Source organism: Phyllobates terribilis, unplaced genomic scaffold (assembly GCF_046119375.1).
Source record: "Phyllobates terribilis strain yellow unplaced genomic scaffold, ASM4611937v1 Scaffold_5__5_contigs__length_657084704, whole genome shotgun sequence".
Classification (NCBI taxonomy): domain Eukaryota; kingdom Metazoa; phylum Chordata; class Amphibia; order Anura; family Dendrobatidae; genus Phyllobates; species Phyllobates terribilis.
The window spans coordinates 231,828,351-231,840,835 of record NW_027362765.1 but is presented as its reverse complement, the minus strand read 5'-3'; the positions used below and the strand labels follow the sequence as shown (position 1 = coordinate 231,840,835).

General features: G+C 45.5%; 1 protein-coding gene across 2 annotated transcripts in view; it reads right to left on the bottom strand.

The window, feature by feature from the left end:
* Positions 1 to 316: 316 nt before the first annotated feature.
* LOC141272824 (lysosomal protective protein-like) overlaps positions 317 to 12,485 on the bottom strand; it is a 104,639-nt gene continuing 92,470 nt past the window's right edge. For both annotated transcript variants that reach the window (XM_073683901.1, XM_073683902.1), the window contains exons 12-15: positions 6,730 to 6,805; positions 2,593 to 2,682; positions 2,392 to 2,493; positions 317 to 562 (exon numbers count right to left, since the gene is read on the bottom strand). In XM_073683901.1, the coding sequence (XP_073540002.1) occupies positions 479 to 562; positions 2,392 to 2,493; positions 2,593 to 2,682; positions 6,730 to 6,805 (352 nt within the window). In that variant the 3' untranslated portion in view covers positions 317 to 478. The remainder of the gene's footprint in view (positions 563 to 2,391; positions 2,494 to 2,592; positions 2,683 to 6,729; positions 6,806 to 12,485) is intronic.

Genomic DNA, 12,485 nt, shown 5'->3' with positions numbered 1-12,485 from the left:
GTAGTGAAGAATATTTCCTTTGAAAACTATGTGTAAATGATCTAGACAATTCCCCTATGTAAAAGCATATGTTAAAATCGCATTACAATCGGATCGCATATGCATGACAATCGAATGTAAATCGGATGCTAGGTGAGAAAGTTGCATGGTACTTGCATGAAACTCGCATGACACTTGTCCGTTTTTTTGGTCCCGATATCGGAACGTTTTTTTTTCTCACATATGGGTATAAGCCCCTAGTTACATCTTCTGCACCAATCATGGTATCACCTACAATAGTTATGAGAAATCTTTACCTTGCGTTAGAATAAAAAACTTCTTTTTGCATAAAGAGAAATTTATTGTTGCTAGGCGACTGACAATTTAATAATACTGAAAAGCCACCCATAACATTTAAGCAAACTGTGCAATCTATGGGAACAGTAACATAGAAGCAATCTGGAGTGATCCAGTGAGGCCATGATCTGGAACTGGAGGTCTAGAATGGCTCATTGTCAATGAATCGTCTGAACATTTGAAAAGCCTCCAAAGGTTTGTCCGTCGGCACCATGTGACCGGCTCCCTGTCAATCAAAGAAAGGAAAACATTTAAAATATTGTTTTTTTCTAATATTCAGGATGTGGGATCTCCAGAGAAAGATTGGATTTTAGGAGAGTATTATACTGTGCTATCTAATGTTATTGTAGAAAGTAAGCAAAAAAGGAAAATCAGACATACTGTATATCAAGACAATAAATAATAAGTGTTAAGTCAAGGGCACCAGAAGTATCAGGGTGTGTGCACACATTCAGTATTTGCAGCAGAAAAATCTGATGCAAATATTGGACCGTTGGCTGGAAAAAAAATTGTTTTTTATGTGTCTTTTGATTATTTTCCCGCTCACTAGTATGGATGAAAAATGCTGCAAAAACTCTGAATGAATCAACATGCTGCAAATATGAAACTGGTTCAAGTCTGCAAAGATAAAATAAGCAATGTGTGAATGAGATTTCACATTGCCGGTACAGTAAAATTCAGAATTTTTTCTCTGGTAAAATGCACTGAAAAAACGCATGAGGAAACTAGTCAAAAACGCAAAGTGTGAATGTACCATAAGAAACTGAATGCAAAAGAGGAGAGGAGGCTTTCTTCCAGTGAGAAGAGACACTGTCACTGTATTATTGTGTAGAGGAGGTCTGTGAGAAACATTCATAGTTTGCATTGCCAGTTTATTGATTTTAATAGAAATGTGTCATTTCCCCCCACGATGAACACTTGCTGCCAGGCCTTCCCGCAAAATACAGTAGGGGTCCTAGCAGCAAGAGAACTTAGTTGGAAGGTGGCGTCTAACAAAAATATATTGTGACAAATATGTTTAGAGCTATTTTCTAGCAAATAAAAGTCCGGTATGAACTCTGAATGCTTTGGCTCGTGCACACGACCGTTTTAATTTGACAAGTGCTTTTCCTGGTTTTTACAGATAGCACTGTTAGGCCACGGCCCCAACTATCAGTATTTGGTCAGTATTCGGTCAGTATTTTTTCTCAGGAGTGGGAGCCAAAACCAGGAGTGGGTGATAAATGCAGAATTGGTGACTTCTTTCTATTATACCTTTTCTCTGATTGTTCCTCACCTGGTTTTGGCTGCCACTCCTGAGAAAAAATACTGACCGAATACTGACCAAATACTGATAGTGGGGCCATGGCCTTACTCATGTTATTCAATAGCGCTGGACACATGTCTGATTATTTTATCGGACTGAGTGGTCTGAAGAAGAAAAATCCCAACATGCACGATTTACCTCCGAGAATCGGATGGCATTCGCCCATTCAAGTGTATGGATCCTTGAAAAAAATCTGATGACATCTCAGTGAGGTCCAATTTTCACAGACTGGCATAATGGAGGATTGTGGAAAAAACTTTCTTTCTTCCACCTCTGAGAAAATTGGGTCCCACGCTGATCAGAGTCTGATTAACACAATCAGACCGATTTACTGGTGTAGAAAGAAAAGTGGTCGTATGTACCTGCCCTAACACTTAGAACAATAGGGAATAATTATGCATTAGCCACTTATCCAGTGGACAAACATACGAGCTGACACATAACCAAAAAGAAGTTTAGTTGCATTTTCTTACATTGTTTATTGCATTTACATTTGTTTAATGCTATTTAATCTTGTAAGTGTTCGAAATGTCTTTGATTAACGTTGCAGCATTTCTATACCTACATTCCAGCCACTTTTTTTTATTTCACTTTTTTTTAAATTAACAGGGCGAGAAGTTGGCAATGATGATAATTCAGAGTAAGTAAAGAATATACGTTGAGAAAATATAGCAACGAAAAATTAAGAAACAGAAAACTGCATGCAGTCCTGTTGTAAAGACCAGATGGAAAAAAAGACACGTCTATACCTTTACAGTTAGAAGGGTAAGGTTGGCATATTGTTTTGCGTAACCAGCAATCTGTGACTGCTTTCCTTCTTTGTACATCCAAGGATGGTATGATTTCTCTACCTTAGATAAAAAGAGGACATAGTGTGTAATGAGTACATATCAAAAATTTACTGAGTGGCAGAAATAGATCTCAGAGATTTATTACATTAGTCTTCTTACCTCTAGGTCAAGGTCATGCACAAACCACTCAATACCCAGAAAGTTGCACGCCATGTCTGTGTCTCCACTAAACACCAGGATGCGGTACTTCTGCAGGAAAGGATTGACGACAATTAGTAGTAATTTTCTGCATGCTTTCCCAGCAACAATGGGGTATATAATGCTCAAAAAAAGGGAATACTTAAACAACACAATGTAACTCCAAGTCAATCACACTTCTGTGAAATTAACCTGTCCAGTTATGAAGCAACACTGATTGTGAATCAACTTCTCCTGCTGTTGTGCAAATAGAACAGACAACTGGTGGAAATGATAGGCAATTAGCAAGATACCCCCTACAAAGGAGTGGTTCTGCAGGTGATGACCACAGACAATTTTTCAGTTCTCTTCCTTTTTGGATGTTGTTTTGGTCACTTTTGCATCTTGTTATTGCTCTCACTCCTAGAATTACAGTAGCATGAGGCAGTGTTTACAGTACAACCCACAGAAGTTGCTCAGGTAGTGCGGCTCATCCAGGATGGCACATCAATGAGAGCTGTGGCAAGAGGGGTAGCTGTGTCTGTCAGCACAGTGTCAAGAGCATGGAGCAGATACCAGGAGACAGGACAGGACACCAGGAGACGTGGAGGGAACCGTAGTAGGACCCAATCCAGCAGCAGGACCGCTCCCTCCTCCTTTGTGTAAGGAAGAGCAGGAGGAGCACTGCCAGAGCCCTGCAAAATGACCTTCAGCAGTGCACTAACATCCATGTGTCTGCTCAAACTATCAGAAACAGACCCCATGAGGGTGATATGAGGGCTTGACATCCACAAGTGAGTGTTGTGCTTACAGCGCAACACCGTGCAGGGCGATTGGCATTTGCCAGAGAACACCAAGATTGGCAGATTCAATATTGGCGCCCTCTGCTCTTCACGGTTGAGAGCAAGTTCACACTGAGCACATGTGACAGACGTGACAGAGTCTGGAAACGAAGTGGAGAATGTTCTGCTGCCTGCAACATCCCCCAGCATGACCGGTTTGGCAGTGGGTCAGTAAAGGTGTGGGGAGGCGTTTCTCTGGAGGCCCTCCATGTGCTAGCCAGAGGTACCCTGACTGCCATTAAGTACCGGGATGAGATCCCCAGACCCATTGTGAGAACGTATGCAGGTGCAGTAGGATCCTTCTGATGCATGACAATGCTAGGCCTCGTGTGGCTGAAGTGTATCAGACATTCCTGCATGATGAAGGCATTTATGCTCTCGACTGGCCTGCCTGTTCCTCACACCTGAATCCAATCGAAAACATCTGGGACATCAGGTCTTGTTCCATCCACCACAGACTGTCCAGGAGTTGATAGATGCTTTCATCCAAGTCTGGAAGGAGAACATCCGCTGCCTCATTAGGAGCATGCCCAGGCATTGTAGAGAGGTCATACGTCATACATGGAGGCTACACACACTACTGAGCATCATTTCCTTGTCTTGAGGCATTTCCACTGAAGTTGGATCAGCCTGTAATTTGATTTTCCACTTTGATTTTGAGTATTATTCCAGGGAAAATATATATTTTTGTACCATGTTAGCCAGTAGATAGAAAAATATTTAGATTTGAGAGTCCTCAATGGTTGATACTTTTTAATCGCTAACTGAAAAGATGTTAACAAATTGCAAGCTTTCGAGACTACTCAGGCCTCTTCATCAGTCATAGTATCATAGTATAACATGAAATCTAAAGAGTCACATATTTATACACAATAGGACAGAGAAATAATGCAATAGATAAGACAAGTGAAGTGAAGCAGAACTTTGAGTATAGGAGAGGGGATAAACAGCTGTGGCCGTAAATATTAGAGCAGTTCATAGATAAGGACTGTGAAAGTTTTACTGTTCGGTGATTGAAGTCTGGTCGAGTTTTGTGATGACCCCACAGGTTTGAACTGCACATTCCTTAGTTGATGCAGAATGACATAAATCCATGTGACACATTCATTCCAGCATTGAGTGTGTTGAAGGATGTAATAAGTTTATATTCCCAGACTCTTCTGTTTCTCTGAGATTTTAAATTACCTTTTAATACCAGTAATTTTATGTCCTTGGTGTTGTGCTCAGGGAGACAAAAATGTTTTGCCACAGGTAGATCTATTCTTTTTTCTTTTATTGTGTGCTACATTGTGTGCTACATTCAACAGTGTTTGGTCAGTGTGTCATCAGTGTTTTCACAGATGGATAAATACATTTCAAATCTTCTCAATCCTTTGCAATGTTAAATACGCATGTGTGCTGTACGTGTGCCCATAGACTTATATTGGCCCTTTTCATCTGTAATACCAGAGAAAATCGGACATGTCTCCATGAGTTTTGCACAGACACATGGTTCTTGAAAAAACATGGACACCTCCATAGATTATAATGGGCACGTGTTGTACCCATGACAAAAATGGATATAACACCTACAGTACAGACCAAAAGTTTGGACACACCTTCTCATTTACAGATTTTTCTGTATTTTCATGACTATGAAAATTGTACATTCACACTGAAGGCATCAAAACTATGAATTAACACATGTGGAATTATATACTTAACAAAAAAGTGTGAAACAACTGGAAATATGTCTTATATTCTAGGTTCTTCAAAGTAGCCACCTTTTGCTTTGATGACTACTTTGCACACTCTTGGCATTCTCTTGATGAGCTTCAAGAGGTAGTCACCGGAAATGGTCTTCCAACAATCTTGAAGGAGTTCCCAGAGATGCTTAGCACTTGTTGGCCCTTTTGCCTTCACTCTGCGGTCCAGCTCACCCCAAACCATCTCGATTGGGTTCAGGTCTGGTGACTGTGGAGGCCAGGTCATCTGGCGTAGCACCCCATCACTCTCCTTCTTGGTCAAATAGCCCTTACACAGCCTGGAGGTATTTTTGGGGTTATTGTCCTGTTGAAAAATAAATGATGGTCCAACTAAACGCAAACCGGATGGAGTAGCATGCCGCTGCAAGATGATGTGGTAGCCATGCTGGTTCAGTATGCCTTCAATTTTGAATAAATCCCCAACAGTGTCACCAGCAAAGCCCCCCACACCATCACACCTCCTCCTCCATGCTTCACGGTGGGAACCAGGCATGCAGAGTCCATCCGTTCACCTTTTCTGCGTCGCACAAAGACACGGTGGTTGGAACCAAAGATCTCAAATTTGGACTCATCGGACCAAAACACAGATTTCCACTGGTCTAATGTCCATTCCTTGTGTTCTTTAGCCCAAACAAGTCTCTTCTGCTTGTTGCGTGTCCTTAGCAGTGGTTTCCTAGCAGCTATTTTACCATGAAGGCCTGCTGCACAAAGTCTCCTCTTAACAGTTGTTGTAGAGATGTGTCTTCTGCTAGAACTCTGTGTGGCATTGACCTGGTCTCTAATCTGAGCTGCTGTTAACCTGAGATTTCTGAGGCTGGTGACTCGGATAAACTTATCCTCAGAAGCAGAGGTGACTCTTGGTCTTCCTTTCCTGGGGCGGTCCTCACGTGAGACAGTTTCTTTGTAGCGCTTGATGGTTTTTGCAACTGCACTTGGGGACACTTTCAAAGTTTGCCCAATTTTTTGCACTGACTGACCTTCATTTCTTAAAGTAATGATGGCCACTCGTTTTTCTTTACTTAGCTGCTTTTTTCTTGCCATAATACAAATTCTAACAATCTATTCAGTAGGACTATCAGCTGTGTATCCACCAGACTTCTGCACAACACAACTGATGGTCCCAACCCCATTTATAAGGCAAGAAATCCCACTTATTAAACCTGACAGGGCACACCTGTGAAGTGAAAACCATTTCCGGTGACTACCTCTTGAAGCTCATCAAGAGAATGCCAAGAGTGTGCAAAGCAGTCATCAAAGCAAAAGGTGGCTACTTTGAAGAACCTAGAATATAAGACATATTTTCAGTTGTTTCACACTTTTTTGTTAAGTATATAATTCCACATGTGTTAATTCATAGTTTTGATGCCTTCAGTGTGAATGTACAATTTTCATAGTCATGAAAATACAGAAAAATCTTTAAATGAGAAGGTGTGTCCAAACTTTTGGTCTATACTGTAAGTGTAACACAGATATGTAAATGAGGCCTTAGATGCAGTGTTTTACTATTAACAGCTCACAAGCAGTTTAAATACCTTTTTATTCAGAAGCTGAAGGTATTGGTCGCGTGCACTTTCAATTTCTATCTCAAAGTTCCTAAACACTTCATCGCTGTGAACAAACAGAAGTGGATTAAATATAGGCATTAGGATATAAACAGTTGCGTAACTAGAGTCTTATGGGCCCCAGTACAAGATTTGGACTGTAGCTCCCTCATAAATAAATTATGTGTACAGTATATGCATCCTCTATCCTATATATTTATTCATGTAAATCCCCTCTGAGGCATCGTTTTTCTAAGCTAAAGAGCTCAACTTTTTCAACCTCTCATCATATCAGAGGCTTTCCATTCCTTGTAATAATCTAGTTGCCGGCCTTTGAACTGATTGTAACGTCTGAATATCCTTTTTAAAATGTGGAGCCAAAAACTGGATCCCATATTCCAGATGTGGCCTCACCAGTGATTTATAAAGGGGTAACAATGTGTTGGGATCGCGGGATTTTATTTCTCTTTTTATACACCCTAAAATCTTGTTTGCTTTTGAGGCTGCTGCTTGACATTGAGTACTGCTGCTCAGCTTACTTGTAACCAGAATACCCAAATCATTCTCCTGTTCTGAAGTCCTGAGTATACTCCCATTTAATGTATATATAACAATAGGATTACTCCGTCCTAGGTGCATTACTCTACATTTATCTACATTAAACCTCATCTGCCAAGTGTTTGCCCATTCAGTCATCTTATCCAGATCGTTCTGCAATATCGTAATGTCAAGATCAGATTTTAATATCCTACATAGTTTGGTGTCATCAGCAAAAACTGACACTTTACACACAATCCCATCCCCAATGTCATTAATAAAGAGCTTAAACAGAATCGGTCCTAGCACAGATCCCTGTGGCACCCCCCACTGCTGACTACGTCCCATTTAGATAATGTACCATTTATGACCACCTTTTGTTTCTTATCATTTAGCCAATTCCTTACCCATTTACATATAGTTTCCCCAAGTCCTTGCTTCTGTAACTTCAGTTTAAGGCTGTTATGTGGTACAGTATCAAATGCCTTTGCAAAGTCCACATAAATCATATCAGCCGCATTACCATCATCCAGATTTGCACTTACCTCCTCATAGAACCCCAACATGTTGGTTAGACATGGCCTATTTTTCATGAATCTGTGCTGATTATCATTTATTATATTATTCTCTGTGATATAACTCTGCAGGTCATTTGTTATGATGCCCTTAAAAACTTTGCACACTACTGATGTCAGACTTACCGGACGGTAGTTACATGGATCCACCTTCTTACCTTTCTTAAATACAAGAGAGTCTAACAATATGAGATACAGCGGATTGTCAATTACTGAGCTCAATTCCCTCAGTATCCGTGGATGAATACCGTCTGGTCCAGGAGATTTTTCAATGTTTAATTTGCTCAGATGCAGGCGTACTTCTTTTTGTGTTAAATTACCGTATTTTTTGGACCACAAGATGCACTTTTTTCCCCCAAAATTTTGGAGGAAAATGGGGGAAAATGGTCCGAACCTTACCAGATACTTGCGCTGGTGGGTGCGGTGGCAGGGCCAATGCAGCAGAGCGACGGTGAGTGCGGCGGTGAGGCAGAGCGGCTGTGCTGCGGCGAGGCAGAGTGGATGGCAGCGCGGCGGCGAGGCAGAGCGGCGGTGGGTGCACAGTGATCTACAGGAAAATGGCTGCCCGAGCCGGGGAGCTCGGGCGGCCATTTTTCTGTGGATCACAGCTTCATGAAGATGGCCGTGGCCACTGGAAAGCAGCACCCACCACTGCTCTGCCGCACCGCTGCACAGCCGCAGCCACCGGACAGCAGCGCACGCCGCTCACAGGCCCGGGACTCCGCCCTGGCTCCATCCGGACCACAGACCCCAGCCAGGCTCCAGCCCCACCACAGGCCCCAGCCAGGCTCCAGCCCCACCACAGGCCCCAGGAATCTCGCATCTGTAGCGCCCCGAGGGTTCGGCCGCTACAGAGGTATTGCATCTCAACCAGATGTGCGATATCTCACTTCCAGGTAAGGATGGAGTGTGGATCAGGACCCTGACACCTGCATGCATTACACCACATTTCCGGGGGGCAGGGCCACCGATATGCTCCAAGTAGAGCACGACAGTCCCTGTCCCTGTCTGGAGTGGGGGGAGGGAACACTGAGGAAGGGGGGACCCTGTAGTGCATAGGAGGGAGAGGGCAGTTCCTGGGTGCATTGAGTAGGAGGTATAAAAGGTGGGCACCATCTTAGTTCTGGGTTCAGTTAAGTCAGAGAGAAGAAGAGAGAGCAGGAGGCTGGGAGCAGAGGCTCTGCATAGGCTCTGCTCCGCAGGCAGGCCGGAGAGAGCGGCGGGAGCCTGGAGGAAGGAAGGAAGGAAGGAAGAGGAGTGGAGGAGGCTCCAGGAACAAGGGAACGAAGGGACCCCAGGGGTGTGGACCGGCAAGTCGCCACCGCACGCCCGAATCTACCTGCGTAGGGGGGTCAGGCCAAAGGGGGAGACCGATCCCCGAAACTAGTGGAGGCGGGGAACTACCCTCAGCTAGAAACCGGAGGCTGTGACATTTTATGTGGCGCAGCCCCTCGCTACACCCGCTAGGAAGGCACCACATAGGGTCAGGGAAACGGCACCAACGTTTACCGGAGAAGGCCCGAGGCAGCCGGACAGAAGCGAGGTCACTGGCGGGGTATGACAGGCCAGAGAAAGGACACACAAAGGGGGTCCTGCGAAACGCTCCAAATTTATCCAAATTTATCTGGGAGTAGGCCGAGCCCCTCACCTGGTGAGCACAGTGCGACGTGGGACGTTATGACCAGCTGGAGTAACGTGGATAAAGAACTGTGAGTAAATACTCTGGACTGCATTAGAGGACTCTGTGTCATTACTGCTGCAGAAGGAGAAGAAAACCGGGGGGCAGGGTGTGGCTTGGATCAGTCTCGGCAGACCACACCCGGAGATGGCGAGCAGCACCGACTCCAGCACCCTGACGGGTGGCCTGCTGCAGGCCGAGGCTGTCCCGTACAGCCTCACTGTAAAAGGAAGTGTCCCAGGTTATACTTACATATAATGCCCTCACGTCGCCCCATGTTTCCCTCATATGAACGTCCCCCTTATAATAATGTCCCCATGCATATGCCCCTGATATAATATGCCCAAAGAGTAAGGTTCTCTAGGGACAGGTCCCCTCACTTTAAGGTATTTGCCACTTCAACCCTTGCTATTGTGAAGTTCGTAAGGGATGGATTGAATGTCTGTTAGAATCAGACGGTGTTTCTTCCCGCAGTCTACTTAGGTATTGTGACATCACTCCCTACTCGAGAAATTCTGTCCTGACTAGTAAAGATCTGCGTATCTGTTCATGGAGGAACCGCCTCAACGATCTTCTTTAATCAACACTACAGGGGAAGAGCAAAAGCAAAGTCGTTCCGGAGCAAAGGCAAAGTCGTCCCTGAGCAAAGGCAAAGTCGTCCCTGAAGGGAGTCGTGCCTCCGCTGAAAGAATGCTGTGAGGCCCAACTACAGACTGTGACACCCAGCAGTCTCATCAAGCCAGACATACTCAAAACCCAGCGGAAACAAGCTGTCGGAGAGTAACGGAAAGTCTGGCAAGGTGAGGGGTGTACACGAGATGATGTTGGCCGACCTATGGACTGTGAGGGTGAAAGCCAGTCCAGAGTCTGACCAGTAAAATGATGGCTCTGGGATAAGCGATTACCTGAAGATTGCCAGAACCAAGGAAAGACTGAGACGGAAAAAAAAAAAAAAAGACTTTGATGACAAAAAAACTTTGATTAAAGACCAAGAAAGAAGCCAGGTGTTTTCTATGGATGGAGACGTTAGATTACGGTGAACGGCAGGGAAGAACTGATGGCCACGTGGGTGATGTCTAAATACCAAAGTGCAGAATTAGACTTTATTCCATCCTGAACTGTTACCAGTTATTTTGAGTTTGAGTAGGCAAATAAATCCCAGTACAACACTTCCCTCAAATTTCATTGTCGTGTTCTCGACAACAGGGGGATTGTAAAAGGAAGTGTCCCAGGTTATACTTACATATAATGCCCTCACGTCGCCCCATGTTTCCCTCATATGAGCGTCCCCCTTATAATAATGTCCCCATGCATATGCCCCTGATATAATATGCCCAGGACAAGAAAGTCTGGGCATATCAAAAGAGGTGGACATCTGTCCATCTTATTGTCTGTGGCTATGTGCTGACATGGTCAATTACCATGTCAGTAGATAGTCACCACACTGCTAGGACAAAAAGGATGAATGAGATCCTTTGTCCTGGAGCAGACACTGCCTGCAGGGGTCTGAGCAGCAGCACTGATATAATCATATCAGTGTGGATGCTCTGCACTTCAAAGTGCCCTGCCGACAGGTCGCGCGCAGATACCGGCAGGGATGCGTGTGCCCAGAGATTTGCTAGGCTCTCGCACCCTGCATGCACACCTTCAGGAGGCAGATGGGGGTGTGGCCAAACGGGAGCGGGGGGTGTGGCCTAACGGGAGCGCGCCCCGCTGGATTTAAATACCCAGCAGCAGCAGTGCTCCCACTCTTCTTCTTTAGCTGACACCTGCCCTCTGTGCTTGCTCCCCTCTGTGTCCCCTCTCCTGCCCCACGTGTCCTGTCTGCCCCTCTGTGTCCTCCCAGCCACTGTCCCTCTGCCCTCTCCTCTGCAGACCTGCCAGCAGCATCTGTGTCTGTGTGCAGCAGCTTGCAACTGACCTCTCACAGCATTACACTCTGCTGCTCTGCTTCTACTCCCCTTCATCTCCCTACCTCTCAGCCCCAGCCTTAACCCTTTGAGTCCCCTTTTCTGCCTCTCCTTATTCAGCAGCACATCTGCAGCCAAGGCATCTTCAAGTGGCTAAGTATCACTGCTTGTAACCTCTTTTCCTCCATAGGGATAGTATAGTGATAGGCGGGTGGGCTGTAATTAATGTATGTATGTTTTTAGGTAAGTAGGCGGGACGTGTAACTAGGTTATTGTGGGGTTAATTGTATATCCGTATTATTATTGTTATATTCAGTGTCAGTGTGGTATTAAATAGTAGAATTAACTGTAGACTTGTGTAATAAATATATTTTATTGATAACACGGTTTTTGTCTCAGTTAGTCGCCATTTAGTATAGTGTATAGTAAAGGAATCGGAGTAGTAACAGGCAAGGTATTAGCCGGATATTGATTATTGATAGTCAAGCCTGACACTAATAATTAATACACGGAATACCGCCCTGTAACACTCACGGAGCTGATGGCTCAGCTCCCTGGAGAAGACCCGGAGTTCCTTCGGACTGCACTGGAGGATCAGGACCGGAGGATGGTCCAGGCGCAGCAGGAGGCCATAGTGGGATGAAGAGAGGAGATGGCCCGGCGGGTCGCGACCCAGCAGCAAGTGATGCCGCCAGCACCGGCCAGCGAGCCAGCCTCTGAGGACGAGGAGCAGAGGCTGGAAGCCGAGAGCAGCGCAGCCCTGGAAGCAGGTAAGGGGGACACCCCTGCCACCAGCCCTGATGCTACAGACCTGCCTCTGGACCCCATCGTGGAGCCAGACGTCCCGGGAGTCGCTGCGCCTCCCCCGCTCCTGCCGCCGGCACCTAGGCCCCAAGCCGCGAGCACAGCCGCCGGACCACGCCCCACGCCGTGCCCCGTGATCCCGGGTGTGGCCGGGAGCGGCCCGCTCCAGGCCCGGTCGCAAGGCCTGACCTCCCCAGGCGCCTTCTAACAGCGTGCGCCCCCGGTCCCGACGATACCACACCT